At 30.7% G+C, this 20,473-nt stretch overlaps 3 protein-coding genes across 3 annotated transcripts; 1 reads left to right on the plus strand and 2 right to left on the minus strand.

Annotated features, from left to right (window-relative positions):
• Positions 1-2,229: 2,229 nt before the first annotated feature.
• Positions 2,230-4,705, minus strand: LOC107626315 (uncharacterized). The gene is made up of 4 exons (XM_016329173.3): positions 4,468-4,705; positions 3,712-3,813; positions 3,128-3,288; positions 2,230-2,633 (listed from the first exon to the last, which is right to left on the minus strand). The coding sequence occupies exons 1-4, from the start codon at positions 4,559-4,561 to the stop codon at positions 2,508-2,510; spliced, it is 483 nt and encodes a 160-aa protein (XP_016184659.1). The 5' UTR covers positions 4,562-4,705; the 3' UTR covers positions 2,230-2,507.
• A 4,356-nt stretch (positions 4,706-9,061) lies between these two features.
• Positions 9,062-9,883, minus strand: LOC107626316 (RING-H2 finger protein ATL70). Its single transcript, XM_088504199.1, has one exon. It carries the CDS (start codon positions 9,739-9,741, stop codon positions 9,190-9,192), a length of 552 nt encoding a protein of 183 aa, XP_088360325.1. The 5' UTR covers positions 9,742-9,883; the 3' UTR covers positions 9,062-9,189.
• A 4,362-nt stretch (positions 9,884-14,245) lies between these two features.
• Positions 14,246-16,433, plus strand: LOC107626317 (uncharacterized). The gene is made up of 3 exons (XM_016329175.3): positions 14,246-15,010; positions 15,745-15,849; positions 15,956-16,433. Exons 1-3 carry the CDS (start codon positions 14,675-14,677, stop codon positions 16,265-16,267), a joined length of 753 nt encoding a protein of 250 aa, XP_016184661.1. The 5' UTR covers positions 14,246-14,674; the 3' UTR covers positions 16,268-16,433.
• Positions 16,434-20,473: the final 4,040 nt, after the last annotated feature.

Genomic DNA, 20,473 nt, shown 5'->3' on the forward strand with positions numbered 1-20,473 from the left:
TTTCTTATACTAAGCGGACATGTATTTCTCAACTATTAAATGAAGTATGAAATTCATATAAAATATGTTATATAATGTTAAATTTAATTTTGATGCTGCCAGTATAACATAGTTTTACGCATGCATCTAATTATTGAATTCATATTAGCAAAAATAACTACAGTTCACATTAACTGCGTGAATGGTCATCTAAAAGAATAGATGTAATTACACGATTATGTAACACGTATTACACTATCAGCGCATTAGCATTGAACTCATTTAACTGTAAATAAGTATATACCAACAAAATGAGATGAACTAATAAAAAAGAATACACAAAGTATTTCTTTAGCAAGATTTGAATGACTACTCCATGTTTTGGGGGATAGGGTTAAGTCCCCACACTCATTATCTGTTTTAGAGTGCACTGACTCATTACCTACCATATAGTGCCTCAATCATGGTATGACTATGAACAATGATGGATATTTATCAGCTACAAGACAATGTAGTGGGCTAAAATTTACATCATTTACTTAGTTGATGTGGAAGTATACCTAATTGCCAGCCTTAATCTCAATTATAACCATATGGTTCACTTGGTTTGGTACCAACATTACTTTTTAGGGGGGCCCTTGACCTAAATATTACCTAGTGAAACCAAGTTGTCCTCATATATTTACACTGAACTCACTAATCACAATCCTTGTACATGATATTTGTCCCCCCCTTTTTTTGGTCCCCTATGGATACCAAACTTAATTTAATGATGAAAAGTAAAAAATTTAAATATAAAAGTGAAAATCACACTAAATTTAATGATGATAGAGTAATATAAACAAAAATGCAAAATTGAGTGTTTACAAATATTTTTGATAATGTTTTGATTTGCAACAAATGAGAAGAGAATACTCATAAACATGCTTATGAAAAGTAGAATTACATCAAATAACTAATCATGTAGCTTAGAATGCATCATTTACAATATTTTTTTCACATACGTTGAAGCCAAGTTTCCAGTTTTGAAGTGATTGAAATGTTGGTACCAATCACCCTAATGTAATATACTTTCTAGTGATTTATTTTCAACTTATGATAGAATAAAGGGTAAAGTATTATTTTGATCCCAATGTTTGGACTAAATCTTAATTTGATCCCTAATGTTTTAATCGTCCTATTTCAATTCTAAAAAGTTTTAAACGTCTTATTTTAATTTTAGAAAATTTCAAACGAGTTTAATATTATCTCACCATTAAATTCAACATAAACAATTAGCATATTGAATCAATAACGTTTGATTTTAGTACGTAAGTGAAAACGACCCACCAATACGTAAAAGCTATTTGGAGCTTATTTACAAGAAAGAGATTGAGAAGAAGTATTTTAAAAAAGTTTTGGTTATATTTTTCTAACAATAATGTTTACATCATTTACCCCGTTAACTATTTGTGTTAAATTTTAACGATAGAACAACGTTGAAGCCATTTGAAACTTTTTGGGATAGAAATAGAACGTTTAAAACGTTAGAAACTAAATTAGAATTTGTTTCAAATGTTGGGGACTAAAATAATACTTTATCCTAAAATAAATTTCAAACTTATCCACATTTTCAAGGTTACTCAGAATTTCCCACTTACATTTAACTTTCCAACTTTTGACTGAAAAATCATTCTCTCCATTTCATCCCCTACATGAGTGATCTTTTTCGCTAGAAACACACCAAACAATCAATCCCAAGCACAATCATATGCACTCACCATGCACATAAAGTTGCCAGACTCAAAAAGATTGTTGCATGCAAAACATCAAAGGAAAAGCACTATATATTGCATCCTATATCATATCTTCATTCTAGAAAGCACATCTTTTGTCTGCCAAGAACATTATACCCCTAAAACAATTGCCACTTTCCCATGGATTTATACTACTACTCCATCCATTTTCTTTTATTTGTTACTGTCATTGTGTTAGTACAAGTTATAAACTATATCTAGACATATTCATCTTGGAATGTACTAAAATATAACAATGATAGTAACTGATAAAAGAGAACGGATGGAGTATAAATTAACCTTAATAATCATACCAAACTACAGGGCCAAGTAGAGTAAATGTATTGTGCAAGTGCTAGCTTCTATAGCACATACAAAAAAAAAAAGGATGAAATGAATGAAGAAGGCACAAGTTGTTAAACTAAATGCATGTGAACGAAAGGGATATACAGTTATACAGCATTAAACTACATTATGATCTTCAAATCATAGGCAGAATAGATATATAGATCCCTTAGCTTGGTCAGAATATACAAAAAGATGAGAGGAAAATAGCGCGATTCGAATCGCATATCTTGGGATATTAATAACAGGTCTCAACCTGTACAAGCATACTTCATGATTGTTAATCCACATTCTACTCATGATGGATTGTAATACAAGAAGCTAACTACTAAGAGGGTATTTTAGAGTTTGTACAAGTAATGCATTTGGATCTAAGCATCAGATTTGACAACCGATGCTTCAGTCCAATTAGCTATCGGCAACAGAGGAAGAGGAAGAGAAAGAGGAACCAACCCCAATATCAAAACCAAATGTTATACAGCTCAGCTCATGTTTTCCTCCATCATAAATCCTCATCTTCAGAGTGTATGAACCCTGCAAATGCAGTACATGCATGATCAACTTCAAAAATAGTTTCAAAGAGAAAAAAAAGAAAAAAAAAAAGATAAAGGAAGAGATAGACTTTTATTAAAACTAAAGGAGGCAGCACCATATAATTACACTATGGATTTCCATATGAAGAAGTCTACATGACATTAACAAAAAAAAATGGTTTTCCACCCAACTTCGAATAGATATAGAAGTTTAGAAAGTAGTTTCTGTTTTCTTTTCTTGTTTTCATTTCAATGTTTTTTAATTTCAGGATTTGGTAAAGGGAAAATTTGGTTTCTATTTTCTTTTGTTTTTATTTCCAAAGTCTTCTAACTTTAAGATTTTGTGGGGGGTAAAAAAAAGATAAAAAATGAAAAATATGAATGCTTTTCAATATTTTCACTCTTTTTTTCATAAAATCTAGAAACAGAAAACATGAAAGAACAAAAGCCTTCTCACAACCTCTTCAAGGAAAGAGAACAAAATATTGAACTTACAGGTGGAGTGTATCCTGGTAAAACCTGCGAATGAGCGATCACAAAATCACCAATCGAGATGGGGCAAGTTGTTTCTCCACAAAGGTCATGAGTCTCACTATGTATGTGCCATCCAAAATATGAGACATCAATGATTATTTTCCCTCCAGATAACTCTTGACCTGAGTCATGAAATGCTTGAATTTGAGAAAACCAAGCTAGCTAACTGTTTTCGATCATCAAACCCACATTTATCCCTACCTAGAATGTGATCACTATACTACACTACCATTCAGATTTCCAAATGATACTATTTACCATTCTCAGATTAAGCATACGAACTACGAAAATAACTCAAAAACACCGAATTGAACTTGGTGTTTGGTGCACCAAGATGATCCAATGGTGTAGGTAAACAATAGAATTATATAAGTTATCCATGCTAAGTTATGTGAAGATCAATATCATTGGATTATCTTAGTTCATCTCACTGCATCACAGCATTGTTCAAAATCATGAATAAATTATAATCAACAAATTTCTAATTATCCTGATCATAGAGAAACACCAAATACATAAGACAAGCATGTAAAATTAAAGAGCACCTGTAGTAGCAGCAATGCTGAATGTAGCAGGTTGGCCTCTAGTAACTGGATTAGGGATTATTTCAACTCCTTTGACCTCAACATCATAGTCAGCTTTCTTATCTGTCAAAACACATAGATAAATATTAAATAATATAATGGTCAATAACATGAATATACAACAAAACATTTCGCATCTTAGAAAACTTAAACAACAAACAAGCTAATCTACATTATGATTATTTTAACATTAAATTGCTAATTCCACTTAGCATAGCTGATTATTCAAGCAACTTGAACTCAATTCAAATTCAACTCTAATTATACATTCAAAAAAATGCTCTTCAACGGTCACCTCTAAGATTAAATAGATTTTTTTTCCTTTATTTATTTTTTTTTTTTTGCCTGGTTGATTAGAACCGAAGCCACACAACAGACAAGATAAGCACATATATAATTTATAATATAATATCCAGGCATGATGATCGATGTAACCTAATAATGAATGAATGAATAATAATACTGAAACACTGCTGGAGGGTCATAAATGCTATTTTTCTAGCTGTGTAATAATAATGATAATAATTTCTTTGCACATAAGTCAATTGTTTAATCAACAGAAGCTACAATTTTTTTGGCCAAGTTCAAATTTTGATAGTTGCCCATAAAATATTCAGGCAAGTAGATAACACAAAAACGTTAAAAATCAGAGCTTGACGAGATCAAAGCAGAAAGTAACCGAAAAATTAAAAGAGGGTTTAAGGAGAGAAACCGCACTGCAATATTGAACGTCGGTGGCGGTGGCGAATGCGCAGAGAAGAAACAGCGTTGAAGAGAAAAATATGAACTTTAAGAACATTTGGGTCTCCATTGAATTAAAGGTTGTTGCTTTGAAATGAAGAATGAAGAAGAAGATGAAGATTGGAGAATGATCGTAACAGTGTGTGTTTTATTTCATTGACAAGCTGGGTTTGCTTATTCTAGTTAACCTCTTAAAGGAATCTCTTTTTTCTTTATTTAAACTTTCAAAAAGATAGATATATTTAAAAATAAATTATATTATTATTCAAGGATTTTTTAGAATTTTTTTTTCAGTTTTAGGGAAAAAAATTAATTATAATGTTTCTTTAATTTTTAAAATCTATTTTCTCATTAATTATAAAATAATTTAATTAATAAATAAAAATAAAAAGAATAAAGTATTGATATTGCACAATAAATTATATTATTTATATTTTATTAATAAATAAACTTATAAGTATAATTTACATTAAGAAAACCAATTAAAAATAATAAAAGATTACTTTGATATATATCAATAAAAGATCCAATTACTAATGATAATTTTAAATTAAAATATTAATGGAATTTACATATTCTATATTTCTCTTAGTAGCATTGAATGTAACATGATAACAGTTAAACGTGGCTTTTCTGGATTCACATCACATGATGATAAAAGTTCTAATATTTTGCTAAGAAAGGAAAATGTATTTTAGAAAGAACTTAATGAAGATGTTCAAAAATGCAAAAGAGTTGCACATTTATATTTCATTATATTTGTAAGATTTTTAAGATGGAGATTGGGGTAAAACATTTTTGTTAATTATATGATAACGGATAATACATAATTGAATTATCTTTACTTGTTTAATTAATTATCTTTACTTGTTTAATTTGTTTTCCTTCAATAATCAACTTCATCCCTTTTTTTTTTGCTTTATAAATTTATTACTAGTCATTGTTACTTATTTGAAATTCTAATAATCAACAAGCCTGAATTTTTCTTTTCTTTTTCTTAACGGCAGCATGCATTGACCTATAAATATTCGAGAAAATCTCTACGTACAAGTGTTTTGCGATTACAAGTTTTATAAGTTTAAAGAGAACGAAATTCACTAAACGTACTGCTTATGTGTCTTTTAACAGACTTTTAAATCATTTAATGCGCAAATATATAACTTCCATTTTTTCAAAAAAATTCGTTTCTTTTTTCGAGTTTCTTGCCAAATTTATTGGATCTCTTTCATGTGTTCTCTCTTTGCTTCGTTTTTTTTTCGATTTTCATGGTTTTTAAAATCAAGCTTTAAAATCGTTTTGAAGATAATGGAACTTCAGAAATACACCCAAACGGTTACAGAAATATATCCAAAGGATTACATAAATATACCCAGAGGATTTAAGAAATACACCCAAAACAGGGGAACAATATATTTCTTCTTGAAATCTTTTAATGTTTTGCTGGTTAAGGATGAGGCACATGACAGAGACAATCTAGAAAAAAAAGCCTAGAAGAACAGTAAAACAGTACTTTGAATAATGTTTCTTCGTTTTTTTTTTGTGATTTTTGATGGAGATTTGTATCTTTTCTTCTTGATTTCTTCTATTTTTCGCGAGGAGTTGGAACGTTTCTGCAGAATCGTAGTTTGTTTCGAATGTCGCTTGAATCTTGACAGTTTGCGTTTTGATTGAGGAAGAAGAGGAAGAGTGAACATGTTGTGAAAGAGTGATTAAGGCGTGTGCATAGGACGCTTGATTCTAAAAGAGTGATGTACGTATTTTTTTCTTGGACTTGAAACAACTTGTATAGCTTATAAGCCAAAAAGACTTGTATATATAATAGACCTTTAAATATTATCCTTGTAGCTTGTAAAGATAAAATTTGGCATGCTCTACTTATATTCTTTGAGTACACACGATTGTGTCACTTTCTTTTGGCTAATATAATAATGCATAATTTATAGCTAATTTATTATAATAATTAATTAATGTGGCTACATAATGAATTTCTTATGTATGCTTGTAGAGTGCTCAAATTTGTGACAATATATTAGCATTTTTCTAGCTTTATGTGCAAACATGATTACATGTCTTACATTTAACATAGACATCATTTTCTTACTTGTTTGTGGGAAAAAGGTGCATTTTCCTTTATTTTGTACCATTTAGTGTTTGCCTTAACAACAAAGGCATCCTTAGATGTACTACCTATTTTTGTGGTGCACATGTTACAACATTTGTAGAACATATATAATGTGCACATTTTAAGATAAAATGGATAACAAAATAGTTAAATAGTTTTATATGTTTTCAATTTTGTAGCTCATTACAAAAGATAAATTTAATTTTGATACACTGTCAGTATAAAATAGTTTTATACGTATATTTAATTACGTAATATTATATAAGTAAAAATAACTATATTTTACATTTATCGTATAAATAGTCATAAAAAAAATAGATGTGATTACATAATTATATAAAACGTTTTACAGTTCATCAAAATTAAATTCTACAAGAAATTTACTAAGATATCTTTTAATTATTGATTGAAAATAGGTTCTTATCAAAATCTAAATACAATGAAAAAAGATTTTCGATTAAAATATTATCAAAATAGGTTCTTATCAAAATAAAAAACTTATTTATTTTTATATATTGATGATTTTTTTAAAAAGAAATTGATAAGGTATCTCTAAATTTACCCACAATCCTAATTATAATATCACATAATAACATCATTTGATTTATATAGTCGATTTCATCTAAAAATAACATACATAATATTTAGATTTATTCTCCGCCGGCCCATCCAATTTTTCAAAAGTTATTAGATTTAAATTGCAAGAGCAAAATGAAGCACTCTTTTATGCATTTGGAGGTTTCTTTCTTGACATTCTATGTGGGTTGTCTTAATGTGTTGTTTGTGGTCATGAAAGGTATCATAAATGTTGCTCATTATTGTTCAAAACTTTCATTTTCTATATTGCTGTCTTGTCTGGACTTGTTCCATTTTCCTTATTAATTAATAGCCATAAGATTTGGGAAAATGGGTGTCCCATGCACAAACCTCCCATCATCCTCTATCATATGAATATTTTTCTAAACTTTCATTTACTATTAGATTGATTTTGATTTTGTTTTGAGAACCATTTTTCAATTATAAAGTAGACAACCAGTTTTCTTCGGTATATTGTAAATTAAAAATATTATTTGTACATTAAAATCAGCCACTAAAATTAACCACTAAATACTAATGTATTTGTATATAAATATATATATTATTTAATTTATTTTCAATATGTATTTATATTTTAATATGTATTAGTATTTCATACTAGTGGCTAATTTTAGTGATTAACTTTAGTATACATCTAACATGATTGACTATAAAAATATTATGATAAATTACATTAATTTTTTATGTTAAGACAATATTACAATATTATATAGACATTTTTATAAATTTAATTTTGATACATTAACAGTATAAAAGAATTTTATCTAATTATTCAATCAAATATATGTGGTTAAATGACTTTTAAGATAATAAATTTGGAAATTAATTATTTTACTTTTATGACAATACACAATTAGTTGTATCATGTATGTCGTATAACATTCTTTCAAATTATATATATATATATATATATATATTCATCTTCTCTTTTTAAATTTAGTTTTTTTTTTTTTTTGCTTTCTATAGTATCCTCAAACTTGGCAGGACAAGGACTAATTCGTCGCAGTACTGAACTCCATTTAAGAGTTTGCTACTAGCCAATAAATTACTACATACATTTTTAAATTTAGTTAATACTATAGTCGATACCTTTATAAAGTTGAAATTTAGCAAAACGAAATCTATTAGAATTCAAGTCACCAAACAAAAAAAAAAATCTATTTGAATTGTATGGCTGCTGAAATTAAGAGTAGGCTGCTGAAAATAAATATGGTATTAATTAAGGTATGCATAGCAAGCAAAAGAAAAGAAATGTCTTAGTTTGGCTATCTCTTTTCATTTATTTCTCTTTCCGAGAGTTAGGTAAAATATGTGACTAATTTAACATACATTTCATCATCAATGACATTATTCTTAGACCAGCCATATATTTTGCTGTTTCTTTGTTTAATAACTTAAAGTTTCTATCAAATTTGCCCCAAAAGAAAAGAAAAAAAAAAGTAAGGAATTATTGCAAGAATTTATACACATTGAAAGAAAATGTCAATTCTCAACATTTTCTGTTCTAACTTGAGAGGTACAGAACAAGAGTTTACAATATAGAATCAACAATAAAGTTCTTTAAAAAAATGACAAAAAAAAAAAAAAACAGAGCTACCTATGAATCTCTTTTGGTTTCTAATGGAACAATTTATCTTCAATTTCCAACAATTCTTTATTTTTCTGACTAAAGATATTGCATAAGAAGAATTTACAATATAGAATCGAAAAATTTTCAAGTGTGCCGTCGTACCGGTATTTCACTGATTTTTAATCGTTGATCTTAATTATAAAAAGTATACTTTTTATAATTAAGATCAACGGTACACTTGAAAACCTTCCTATAGAATCAATCAATAAAGTACCATAAAGGAGAAAAAAACACAAAAATAAAAAATACCCTCTAAGAGATAAATGCTTCTTTAGTGATTAGTATGGGCAAATCTGACAATGATGAGAAAAAAAATTAAATTAAAAAAAAAAACTACCTATGATATGAATCAATCTCTTCTTGTTGCTAATGGAACAACCTCAGCAAGAGGAGTAGAAAGTGGTGTTGGAATTGGTGATGTTCTGCAAAGAGGACAAGTTGGATGCAATCTCAACCATGGATCTATGCACTTCAGATGAAAAACATGTTCACAATCTGGTAACACTCTAAGCATATCACTTCCCTTATAATCTCCAAGACAAATTGAGCAACATGTTGATGTTGAATCATCAGATTTCTTGTTGAGTTTCTTTGATTCTGAGTAAAGCATCTTTGGGTACCCAAGAATTGTTGCTTCATCTAGTCCCACATCGACCACCGTGTGTTGCGGTTCGAGGAATACTTGGGTGCTCCTCCTTGAACCTGGAGTAGGATTACTCCTACTCCTACTGTTGTTATTGTTTGGAACTTGTGTTCTTGTGCAAAAGTATGAGGTGAGTGTGATTGTTGTGATGAGTAGAAGAATCCCAATTGAGATTCCAATGCCATAGCCAAATCCACTTATGTCATTGGATCCAAGGAATCCTGAAGAAGAATCACTAGTTGTGTTGTGGTTGCTCATGATCTTGTTCTTCTTGTTCTTGCTGTTGCTCTTGGTTATTATTATGAGGGAAAAGAAGAACTACTAAAAGGTGGTGGGATAATGAAATAATGGGTAGTAATTGAAAATTTTTCTGTGGCTTTGTTTTTGTTAGCCATGTTGGTTATGGTTTGTGGCAAAATGAAGTTATGGCCATTTGGGTGTTGTGTGTGGATGAATGGATGATCATATAAAAAGTCAACGGTTTCATCATGAAAAAGAAGGGGGGGGGGGAGGTTTTATTTGTAAAATAAATAAATAAGTAAATAAAAATAAAATAAAAAGGGCTTGCTTTTGATTCAAGGAAAGATTAATTTGTGATTAAGTAAAGAAAGAATGTACAAATAGTAAGGGACTTGCATGTGAATACATTGCTAATTTTCTCAATGTTTACATTAATATTGTGTTAAAAGATTTGTTAAATGGTATAAAGTTTAATTTTGATATTACTGATAGTGTAAAACATTTTACATAATCGTACAATTATATTTATTTTTTTGAATAATTATTTACGCAATTAATGTGACGTAATTAAATCACGCGTAAATTATTTTATACTAACAATACATTAAAATTAAATTTAATTGTATATTAAGATAGAAATATAAAAATGTTGAAATAAAGATAAGATAGAAATATTATGTATATATGTTTATGTTTAGGGTTTAGTTGAATAAAAAACTAAACAAATTTTATGGTAATATATAGAGATATTTTTATTTATATAATTATTTATATTTGAAAATATTACTAAATAGGATCATAAACTATTAAGTATATGCAAATTAAATCTTATTTAAGCTAGATTCAGAGTTATATATAAAATATAAATTGATAATAATATCCAAAACCGCCACTGTTGATGTAATCATGTACCAGAATTATGTGGGATTATAGATCATCACAAGTTATATGTGTTTCAAGTCAACTCTCTGAATGTTACAATTGTGTGTGCTGATTTAACACCTTTCTCTTGAAAGGACATTAACAAATCTTATCTGTCATAATCAAACGTTGAAAAATGCCACGTTCCATGCATTACTAGGATACTTGTTCATGGAGTTCAATAATTTATTCCTTTATGGCTGGCTGCCTTAGCGAGTTCCATAGATTACTGTGTAGGTTAAACATCTCAATTCATCGAACAATAATGGTGGATACAATAAAACTAAGAGAAAACGATAAATAGGTTTTTGGTTTTTTAATTTAAAGATAAATAAATTATTAATTAATTAAAAATATAAAATATTTAAAATTTTATAAATAATTTATTTGTTTTTATATATTTTAAATAAAATTAAAGAACGATATGTTATATTTTAAAAAATAAATAATATTTTTATATTTTTATTTAATCGGAGACTTGTTTATTTTAGAATTAAGAAGTGAGAAATCTATATATATTTATCTTTTTTTCTAAAACATATATGTTAAACAAAAATATTATATATATAAAAATTTAATTATTAAATTAATTATTATATATTTATGTATATATGTGTTATCTTAGATTTAATGTATATTTTATATACTAATTAATTTTATAACTGATTTTTAGTATATATAATATGATTGATATTAAAATATCAAAATAGAAAAAAAAAGAAAGAAGAACATGATGCTAAGATTTAGTTTCTTTTATTTATTATTATTAATCGTTGAGAAAATGACAAAGTTGTTAAAATTCACTTATGCTTATAGTTATACATTTCTTTATCTCTCTAACTTTTTGCTGTAATTAGTTGTTCCCCTTTTAAACTTTTTGTTTTGTTTTAATAATTTCACTCCACTACTTCTGATAAAAGTGTTCAGTAATAATAATGAAAATGATGCAAAAAGAAGAAAAACTATTTTTTTTTTTTTCATAAAAAACCTCAATAGCTATAGGATTTGAATACAAAGTGTATTCTCTGTCATGTAGAGAGATGGATCCATATAAACTAGTTTGAACAAAAATGCAACGCAAAATAGGCCCAAGTCCAAAGTCCAAAAGACCAAAAAAAAAAAATCAAAAACAAAAAAATAAAGGAGGCACAGGGGGATTGTGGATCGTCCAAGGCACCAGGGAGTGATGGTATAATATAAACTTCATAAAGAAATGTTGGGAAGACATTGGTCCGGAATTCATTGCAGCTGTATTAGAATTTTTCCAAAGTGCTCAGTTACCTACGGATGCGAATGTAACTTGGGTGACACTAGCCCCAAAATTTGAAGGGGCAAAGGAGGTGAAGGACTCTAGGCCGATTAGTATGGTGGACTGTTTGTATAAAGTGATTTCGAAGGTGCTGGTGAGGAGGATGAGATCCGTGATACCGGGGTTGGTAGGATAGACTCAAACGGTGTTTGTAAATGGTAGGAAAATTCATGATAGAGCACTCATAGCTTGTGAAACAGTTCATTGGCTAAAGGCGCGAAAAAAGACAACGGCTATCATCAAGCTGGATTTTCAAGAAGCATATGATAGAGTAAGATGGAGTTTTGTTGATATTGTGCTACAGAAGATGGGTTTCGGCCAAAGGTGGAGGAATTGGGTAAAGGAGTGTGTTACCACGGCTACTATGTCAGTACTGGTAAACGGGACACCGTCAAAGCCGTTCAAGATGGAAAGGGGCTTAAGACAAGGAGACCCCCTATCTCCACTTCTATTTGTACTCGTTGTTGATGTTTTGCATATGATGCTGGGGGAAGCAGTCAGGAACGGGCACATTGCGCCGTTATTGGTAGAGGGAGATCATGTGGAATTGTCGCACCTACAATTCGTAGATGACACAATTTTATTTTGCCCGCCAAAGACGGAAACAATTGTAAACTATAAAAGGTTGTTGCGATATTTTGAGCTGATGTCTGAGATGAGCATTAATTTTGATAAGTCGAATCTGATCCCCGTGAACTGTGAGCAAGGATGGATAGATCGATCATGCGTGTGGCCTACTGGGGTGCCAAAAAGCAGAGTTGCATGTTCGATACCTTGGGGTTTCTTTAGGAGCTATTCCGCGCTTGGTGAAGACTTGAAAACCAATCATAGATAAGGTGGAGCAGAAGCTCAGTTTATGGAAAGCAAAGGTTTTGAATAAAGCAGATAAGCTTGTTCTCATCAAATCGGTACTGAATAGCTTGCCCATTTATTACCTAAGTTTGTATAAGATGCCACGGACGGTGGCGGACAAGCTAATCGCTTTACAAAGAAACTTTATGTGATGCAAGGAGGACAAAACCTATAGTATACCGTTGGTCAAGTGGGAGTTGGTCCAGGCTCCGAAAAAGGCTGGGGGCTTGGGGGTGGGAGATGCAGTGCTTAGGAACACCGCACTATTATTTAAGTGGTGGTGGCGGTTTTCAAAGGAAGAATGCTCGTTGTAGAAAAAGATTGTTTTTTCTTGCAACAAGTTGGCCCCTAATGTAATGCTAGCATCACAGTCTTTACCGGTCAAAGGGGGCCTTGGAAGGACATATGCCAGCTGAATATCAAAGAACAAAGGGTGCGGGATAAAATGGTGAGTGGGCTAGCAATGGAAGTCGGCAATGGTAGGAAAACCCGATTTTGGGAAGATAATTGGGTTCAAGGTGGTCCTCTGAAAGTGAGTTTTCCAAGACTCTTCTCTATTTCAAGCCAACAAGGAGCTGTAATTGGGGACTGTAGGTTTTAGGATGTATTAGAGTGGATATGGAATTTTCAATGGAGGAGGGACTTGTTTCAATGGGAGCTAGAACTTGTCCATCAACTTCATGAGCGGTTAAGGCCAGTGAAGCTGTCATCTGAGAGTGAGGATATTGTTGTGTGAAAATTTGATAATACAGGTGTCTTTTCCACGAAATCCTTTCTGCAGGTAATCCAAACGGAGACGTTGTCGGATGAGATCACGAGCTATAGCTTCACAAGTGCACTATGGAGAGGTCTGGTACCCCCAAGAATTGAGCTTTTTGGATGGTTTGTGCTAGTTGGTAGAATTAATACTAAAGAGAGGTTGACTAGATTAGGAGTTGTCATTAATAGTGATAATATGTGCGTCCTGTGCCACAAGGGGATAGAAACTGTTGAGCATTTATTTCTTCAGTGTGAGGTAACATGGCAGGTGTGGTGCTCTTGGTTGCGATCCTTTGGTAGAGCATGGATTATTCCTGGAACCATGAAAGAACTGTTTGAGAGTTAGATTGGCATGCACAACAGAAGACAAGGGCAGAAGCTGTGGATGACGGCGTTCTTTGCAGTGATTTGAAACATCTGGTTGGAACGTAATGCCAAAATTTTCAATAATAAAAGAGCAAGTATTGACTTCATTCAAATAAGGACGGTGTTGAATTACAAAGAATGGAATGGTGGTGATTCTTTCGGTGGTTAATAGCATTACAGGAGGTGACAGGAGCTTGGTTTATTTGTCTGCAATTTTATGTATTTATGTTTGTTTGTTTGCTCCACTTTAATGTGTTGAGCTGCCTTTGTTTCAAAAAAAAAAAAGTATTTGTTAGGGAAACCAAGGCGAGGAGAGGAGGGAGTCGAGCCCTGTGAAGTCGACGGCGGTGGAGGTGCCGAGACCGAACTGCGGAGAGAACCAGAGACAGCGTGCTCGATGCGGGAGGAGTGGCGCTTCGATTTCTGCAGCAGTAGGGAGGCTAATCATCATTCACCATTCGCAGCCTGAAGCCGGGTCGGGTGGATCTTCTGTGTTGTTTGGGTCTGGGCCTAGCTGTGGGCCCGTTGCCCTGACCGAGAAAAAGAAAAGAAAAATAAGTATTTGTTGTCACTACTCACTAGAGTTAGAGTCGTTTAACCCGAAACGCAAACAACTTCACGTAAACGACATCAATTCTTCAACAGAATGAACAGCAAGTAAGTTTAAACTCAAAACGCGACAAAACCGAACCTTACTCCACGTTCTTCTTGGTTGGCTGGCATAGTCTGTTTTCAGAATCTTCCATGGCGGTTCTTCGAACACTATCTTCAACACGGGCGCCGTCGGTGGTCGCGGCCGCGATCACAGTGGTGGTTCTGGCTGTTGCTGCAGTTCCTGCATTCGCCGGAGACACGAACGGAGCGTACTCTCCCTGTACTGACACGCGCGTGCAGAGAAACGATGGTTTCACTTTGGGAATAGCGTTTTCTTCGAAGGATAAGTTCTTCAATGGAAACGTTCAGTTGTCTCCCTGTGATTCGAGACTTTCTCTTTCGAATTCGAATTCGCAGATCTCTGTGTTCCGACCTAAGGTCGACGAGATCTCGCTGCTCACCGTCAATTCCTCATCCTTCGTTGCGGTTCGTTACTCTTTCAATTTTCCGATTTTGAGTTTTAACTGTGGAACTGTTCGATTTTGGATATTCTGGTTTGTGCTGTAGTAACTGAATTCAATTAGGGCTTGGTTGAAGTTTTAATTTAGGTTAATTTACCTGCTATTGAATTTTATTTCAATATTTGGAGTTTTCAGGCTTTTGAATATGGATAGTGGAATTATTGGTTTAGATTTTTGAGTTTCAAGTTTGTATAATTGGAGATTGAAGTAACTGAATTCCAATCAGGGAAAGTTTTTCCTTTCTTGCAGAATTTTTTGAAAAATTTCCCCTACTTTCATATTATTTTGGATTGTGTTGGCTTTCATAACAATGCAATTGTTGTGTTCTTTTTTTGTGTGCATATTCTGATATGGAGAACTAGAAAATTGTTGAATTGGAGAATTTGGAAGGAAAATTACTGAACATTTGTTTGAGGCAGCAATGGTGTGAGAGTTAGGCTTTGAGAATTTGAGTGAATATGAAAATCGAAATATTTGTTTCACTCCACTTTCAATTAGTTTCTGATTTTAAATTTTCCAGCTTCATGATTTCTGCATTCTCAAACTAGCATTGCTAATGTTACAAGCAAAACATAAATATCTGTGGCTCCTTGATTGATCCCATTTGGTTCATAATACCATGCCCTATTGTGGATTGACCTGTATGGCATTGTTGTTGATTTTGTTGTCTCGGATCTCATACTAGTTTTCTCGGTCCAGGATTCTTATGGCTATATGGTTGCATTTGCTGGCCGGAAATACGCGGCAAGGTCTCCTCCTGCTTTTATTGCAAACAGCTCATTCACCGTGACCAGTTTCACTCTTGTAAGGAGATTCATTTTGAGGCTTATTTTTTCAATATTTGCGTGTTTTATTTGATTTCCATGATCATAGATCCTCACTAAGAACCAATTGAAATGCCATTATGCAGGTCCTTGAGTTTCAGAAAGGCAGGCTGCAAAATTTATATTGGAAAAGAGATGGGTGTGCTAAGTGCTCAGGTAACTCCAAAGCTGTGTGTCTAAACAATCAGGATTGCGCGCTGCAAACTTCAACCTGCAAGAGCCATGGAGGATCCGTGGATTGCAGCATAGGAATACAATTGGCATTCTCCGGCACAGATGAACACCTTAGAGCTCTCAACTCTTGGTATGAAGTGAAAAACCTTCGCCAGTATTCACTCTATGGCCTTTACTCGAATCTCAGAGATTCCCTCACTAGCCAGTATGACAAGTTTTTCTAATTCCCTTCTAGTTCTTTTATTCATTTCGTTTGTAGCAATATATATGTTTAGTTTGGTTCTCTATCAACTGGATACGCTTGCTGATCATTCCCTTCTAAATATATCTGTATGAATCTTGAACAATGGCGTGTAAATTTGTATACCAAAGGTTAAGGTTACTTTCAAATACTGGATAAAGTAAAGTACTTCACTAATATTCCTATACCAGTACTTATGAAGTTAACTGCAGGAAACTATGCTTCACATCCCTATCAAATGTTGGAAGAGAGTTAGCTGGTTTGGTATATATGAGATAAAATGAGTACAATATTCATTTTTGCCAATACTATATTTGAACCTTCAACTCAATTACTCAAATCATGTGGATTTGTTCATAACTTTACATTTGATCAATATACAACCAGATAGCCTTTTAGTTCTAATTGAAAAAAGGGTGATAAAATATTATTTTGCATCTAATCATTGGTAAGGGGCGATTGAATAAGGAATCTTTTAGTCTTAGTTAAAGAGGAGAATTATCCTTGAAGGGGGAAAAAAAAGAAAAACTCAAGAATCAGATGAGTGATGAAGATGGCAAACAATGAGAGAGTAATGGGTTTGCATGATGACAGAAAGAATAATGGAACCTTAACAATTATTTTCAACACAAAATATGATTAACCATTCCATCATCTTTCAACTAGTGATTAGTGTATATGAATGTAATGCTCTTAAATCACTTGTTTAACTACTATGTATCATTATTTTTTGTCGAGTTCTGTGGCAGTTCTTGTACTAATACATAACACAACTTTGAAATGGTTCCATTTTCAGCATGCGAAAAAAAAAATAAACAAACAAAGAAAGCATTTTCCACCATGTCCACTTGGGTGATGCAATCAAACCTTTTACTTTTTAGCAATGGAGGTCTTTTTCTCCACTACCACAAAACCTTTTTATATGTTAAGAGACAAAAGCAATAAAAGCACCATTGACATATCCACATACAATTGAACCCAAAGGGGGTGGTGGTGTCTGCTAAGATCTTTTTACCAAATGCAAAAAGGGTGTAGATTAGTATGATTATTATGATGTGGATTACAAATCTAATAGCCGAAAAGATAAAAATGCATAGGTCTTTTTTTTCCTACGTGCCCTTACGATAGATTTCCACTTGGATATATTGTCCTTGTGCTTTCGGCTTTATGGTTCAACAACACGCGGCATAGGGGTTAGATCCCTCTATTCAAGTTTTCTTTAAGTTTCTGCATTGGAGAGTTGGAGTTATATATGTGAGTTTATTTATTTATTTTATTGACCGTCTAATCAAAGGCTTTTTTTTTATTTAAATAAAAAATTTCATAATTTTTAATTTAAATAAGAATTTAATTTTAATGCATTAATAGTGTAAAGCATTTTATTCTGCCGTGCAATTAAATCTATTTTTTTGGATAGCTATTTACGCGATTAATATGAAAAATAGTTATTTTTATTAATATAGTATTATATAATTAAATGCATGTGTAAAACTATTTTATACTAATAATGCATCCAAATTAAATTTTTTAAATAATGGTAAGAGAATTACATTTTTGTACATTATATTTCAACTTCGTAGACAGCATAATTTGACGGTTAGTGTGAGTGAAATGACAAATATATATATATATATATATATATATATATATATATATATATATATATATATATCTTAATTTGCCGACAATACTAGTGAAAATTGAGGAAGAAAAAAGTTATATCATAATTTCGCTAACGCTACTAGCGAAATTAAAATAGAAAACATGATATGAACAAATTACATTAGCTCCGAAATGACATTATTTCTTAATTTTGCAAGCTCCTTTTGCTATCATAAATTGGGAAATACAATTTTTTTTTATTTAAATAATCAAATGTTTTTTATTTTTAAGATTTCTTAGTTGGTGATCTTTTTAAATGTGTATTGTCATTATTGTAGGGAAGAAAAAAGAACCCACCCGGGTGGGTTGTTTTGATTTGAGAACGGGTGGTTGTTTTGATTTGAGAATGTGGTGCAATTCTCTAATTATTTTCTTAATAAGAATTACAAAGTGAAATGCTTAGTTTATCAATGGTTTAAGTTTAATGAAAGTTGCAATGCAATTCGCATATAAGCGGAGCTGCTGATTTAGGTTATATATAGGTTCATATCATAATTGGTCTTACAAAACAAAGTACTGTCACATTTTTATAGTAAATTTAATTTCGGCTTTAATAATATCAAATACATCCTTCTCTTTAAATTTACTTTTGTTTATCTTTTAATGTAATTTTAATTTTTTTTAAAAGAGTAATATATGGCGAATAAATATTATCATTTTTAGTGAGTATTTAGTCAGCAATAATTTATACTTAAATTTATAAAAATTTTACATACAAAAATATATAATTTGTATATATATTTATAAGAATTTGCATATATAAATGAATACCGTTTATACTTATATTTTTAAAAATTTATATATATAAATTAATAAAATTTATTTATTAAAGATAATTTAATATTTATATTAATTAAATAATAACAAAAAAATATTAAAAATTACTGACTTTTAAGACTTTTTCTATTTAAAATAAACATTATAAACTATAGGGTAAAGTATTAAATTGGTCCTATACATTTGGGTATAATCCTGTTTTGGTTCTTAAGGTTTAAAGTATCCTATTTGAATACAAAAAAGTTTCATTTAGCTTCAATGTAGTCCCATTGTGAGATCAAAATTAAATAATTAACGAAATGTCCTACATGACAACAATACAAGAACAAGGTCGATAATATAGAGAATAAGCACAAACTCCAGAGGCACAAAATCAACCATGGATGCATCAATACATTTATTTATCATTTTCCTTAATTGTATAGAAAATATTTCATTTAAATTATAAGAAAAATGATAAATAAATGTATTGATGCATCTACGGTTGATTTTGTGCCTCTAGAGCTTGTACTTTTTCTCCAGATTATCGACTATGTTCTTGTACCGCTATCATATAGGACATTTCGTTAATTATTTAATTTTGACCTCATAATAGAATTACATTGAAATTAAATAAAACTTTTTTGAATTTAAATAAGACATTTTAAACCTTAAAGACTAAAACAGAATTACACCTAAACGTAGGACCAATTTAATACTTTATCCTAAACTATAAAACACAAGTATGTCATACTCGATGCAAAACCCAACAAACCTAAAAAATTTTCGGAAATATAAAGGAATCGGACAAGTATATATATAGTTGTTTTTCTTTTTCTTGTTTTTCTTAATACCAACCTATTGATGAATGTGACAAGTAAGTGGGACATATATGTAATGGAGTAAATGATATGGACAATACTGTGTGACATTATTATTATGAGTAGAATTTGGAGATGACAAATGACTAGGTATCAATTTCAATGAAAGACCTAGGATTCTCCTTAAAATTTTAGATAAATTAGAACATAACCTTTCACCCTATAAAAGAATCAACCAAGAGTAGAAAAACAATTCTACATGTACAGTAAGTAGGGGAGTAATATATACCTTCTAAACTATTAACATATATTCGGTGCACTATTAGTATCTTTTTTATATAATAATTGAAAGCAAATTAACACTAAAATATCTATTATTTAATCATACTTGCTCCTATCATTCACCTCATTAATCTTGTTAACGTTAGGGAGATCTAGTAGGTAGGTTTATATTTGATTTTTTAAATAATTTTCTCCAACTTGATTAGTAGTTCCAGTTCATACTTATCTAAAAAGAAAACAAAGTAGAATTTAGCGAGAAAGAGGAAGAATAATTAAGATCCATTCTTATCTCTTTTGACTCATAAGTCATAATAACATTCATGTATAAAGGTTAATTTGGATTGACTTCTAAAAAAATAATTGAATTTTTTATTTTTAAACAAATTTTGTAAATAAAAAATTATTTTATATTTAGATAATTTTTTTTTTAAAAATTGTAATATAAAAAGTACTTATAATTATTTAAATAAAACAAAAAAGTATTTTTTATTTAAATTATATAAAAAAATCAAAACATAAAATATAAAAATGACTTGTAGTATTTTTAAACTTAGTTATCATGTTTTTTTTTAATTTTTTTTATTAGAATATGTATGAGACTTTTTTAGCAATAATTTTCTTCTCACATACAGTAAGAACAATTTTAGTAGTATAATCATTCCATCTAA

The sequence above is a fragment of the Arachis ipaensis genome, chromosome B2, assembly GCF_059453495.1.
Source record: "Arachis ipaensis isolate K30076 ecotype BB chromosome B2, ASM5945349v1, whole genome shotgun sequence".
NCBI classification, from domain to species: domain Eukaryota; kingdom Viridiplantae; phylum Streptophyta; class Magnoliopsida; order Fabales; family Fabaceae; genus Arachis; species Arachis ipaensis.

Coding starts and splice junctions, on each gene's coding strand:
- LOC107626316 (XM_088504199.1), bottom strand. CDS start 9,741: ATGAGCAACCACAACACAACTAGTGATTCTTCTTCAGGATTCCTTGGA.
- LOC107626317 (XM_016329175.3), top strand. CDS start 14,675: ATGGCGGTTCTTCGAACACTATCTTCAACACGGGCGCCGTCGGTGGTC. Junction 15,011..15,744: donor ATTCCTCATCCTTCGTTGCG/GTTCGTTACTCT, acceptor TTCTCGGTCCAG/GATTCTTATGGCTATATGGT. Junction 15,850..15,955: donor CCGTGACCAGTTTCACTCTT/GTAAGGAGATTC, acceptor GCCATTATGCAG/GTCCTTGAGTTTCAGAAAGG.
- LOC107626315 (XM_016329173.3), bottom strand. CDS start 4,561: ATGGAGACCCAAATGTTCTTAAAGTTCATATTTTTCTCTTCAACGCTG. Junction 3,814..4,467: donor CACCGACGTTCAATATTGCA/GTGCGGTTTCTC, acceptor GTGTTTTGACAG/ATAAGAAAGCTGACTATGAT. Junction 3,289..3,711: donor CAGCATTGCTGCTACTACAG/GTGCTCTTTAAT, acceptor TTCATGACTCAG/GTCAAGAGTTATCTGGAGGG.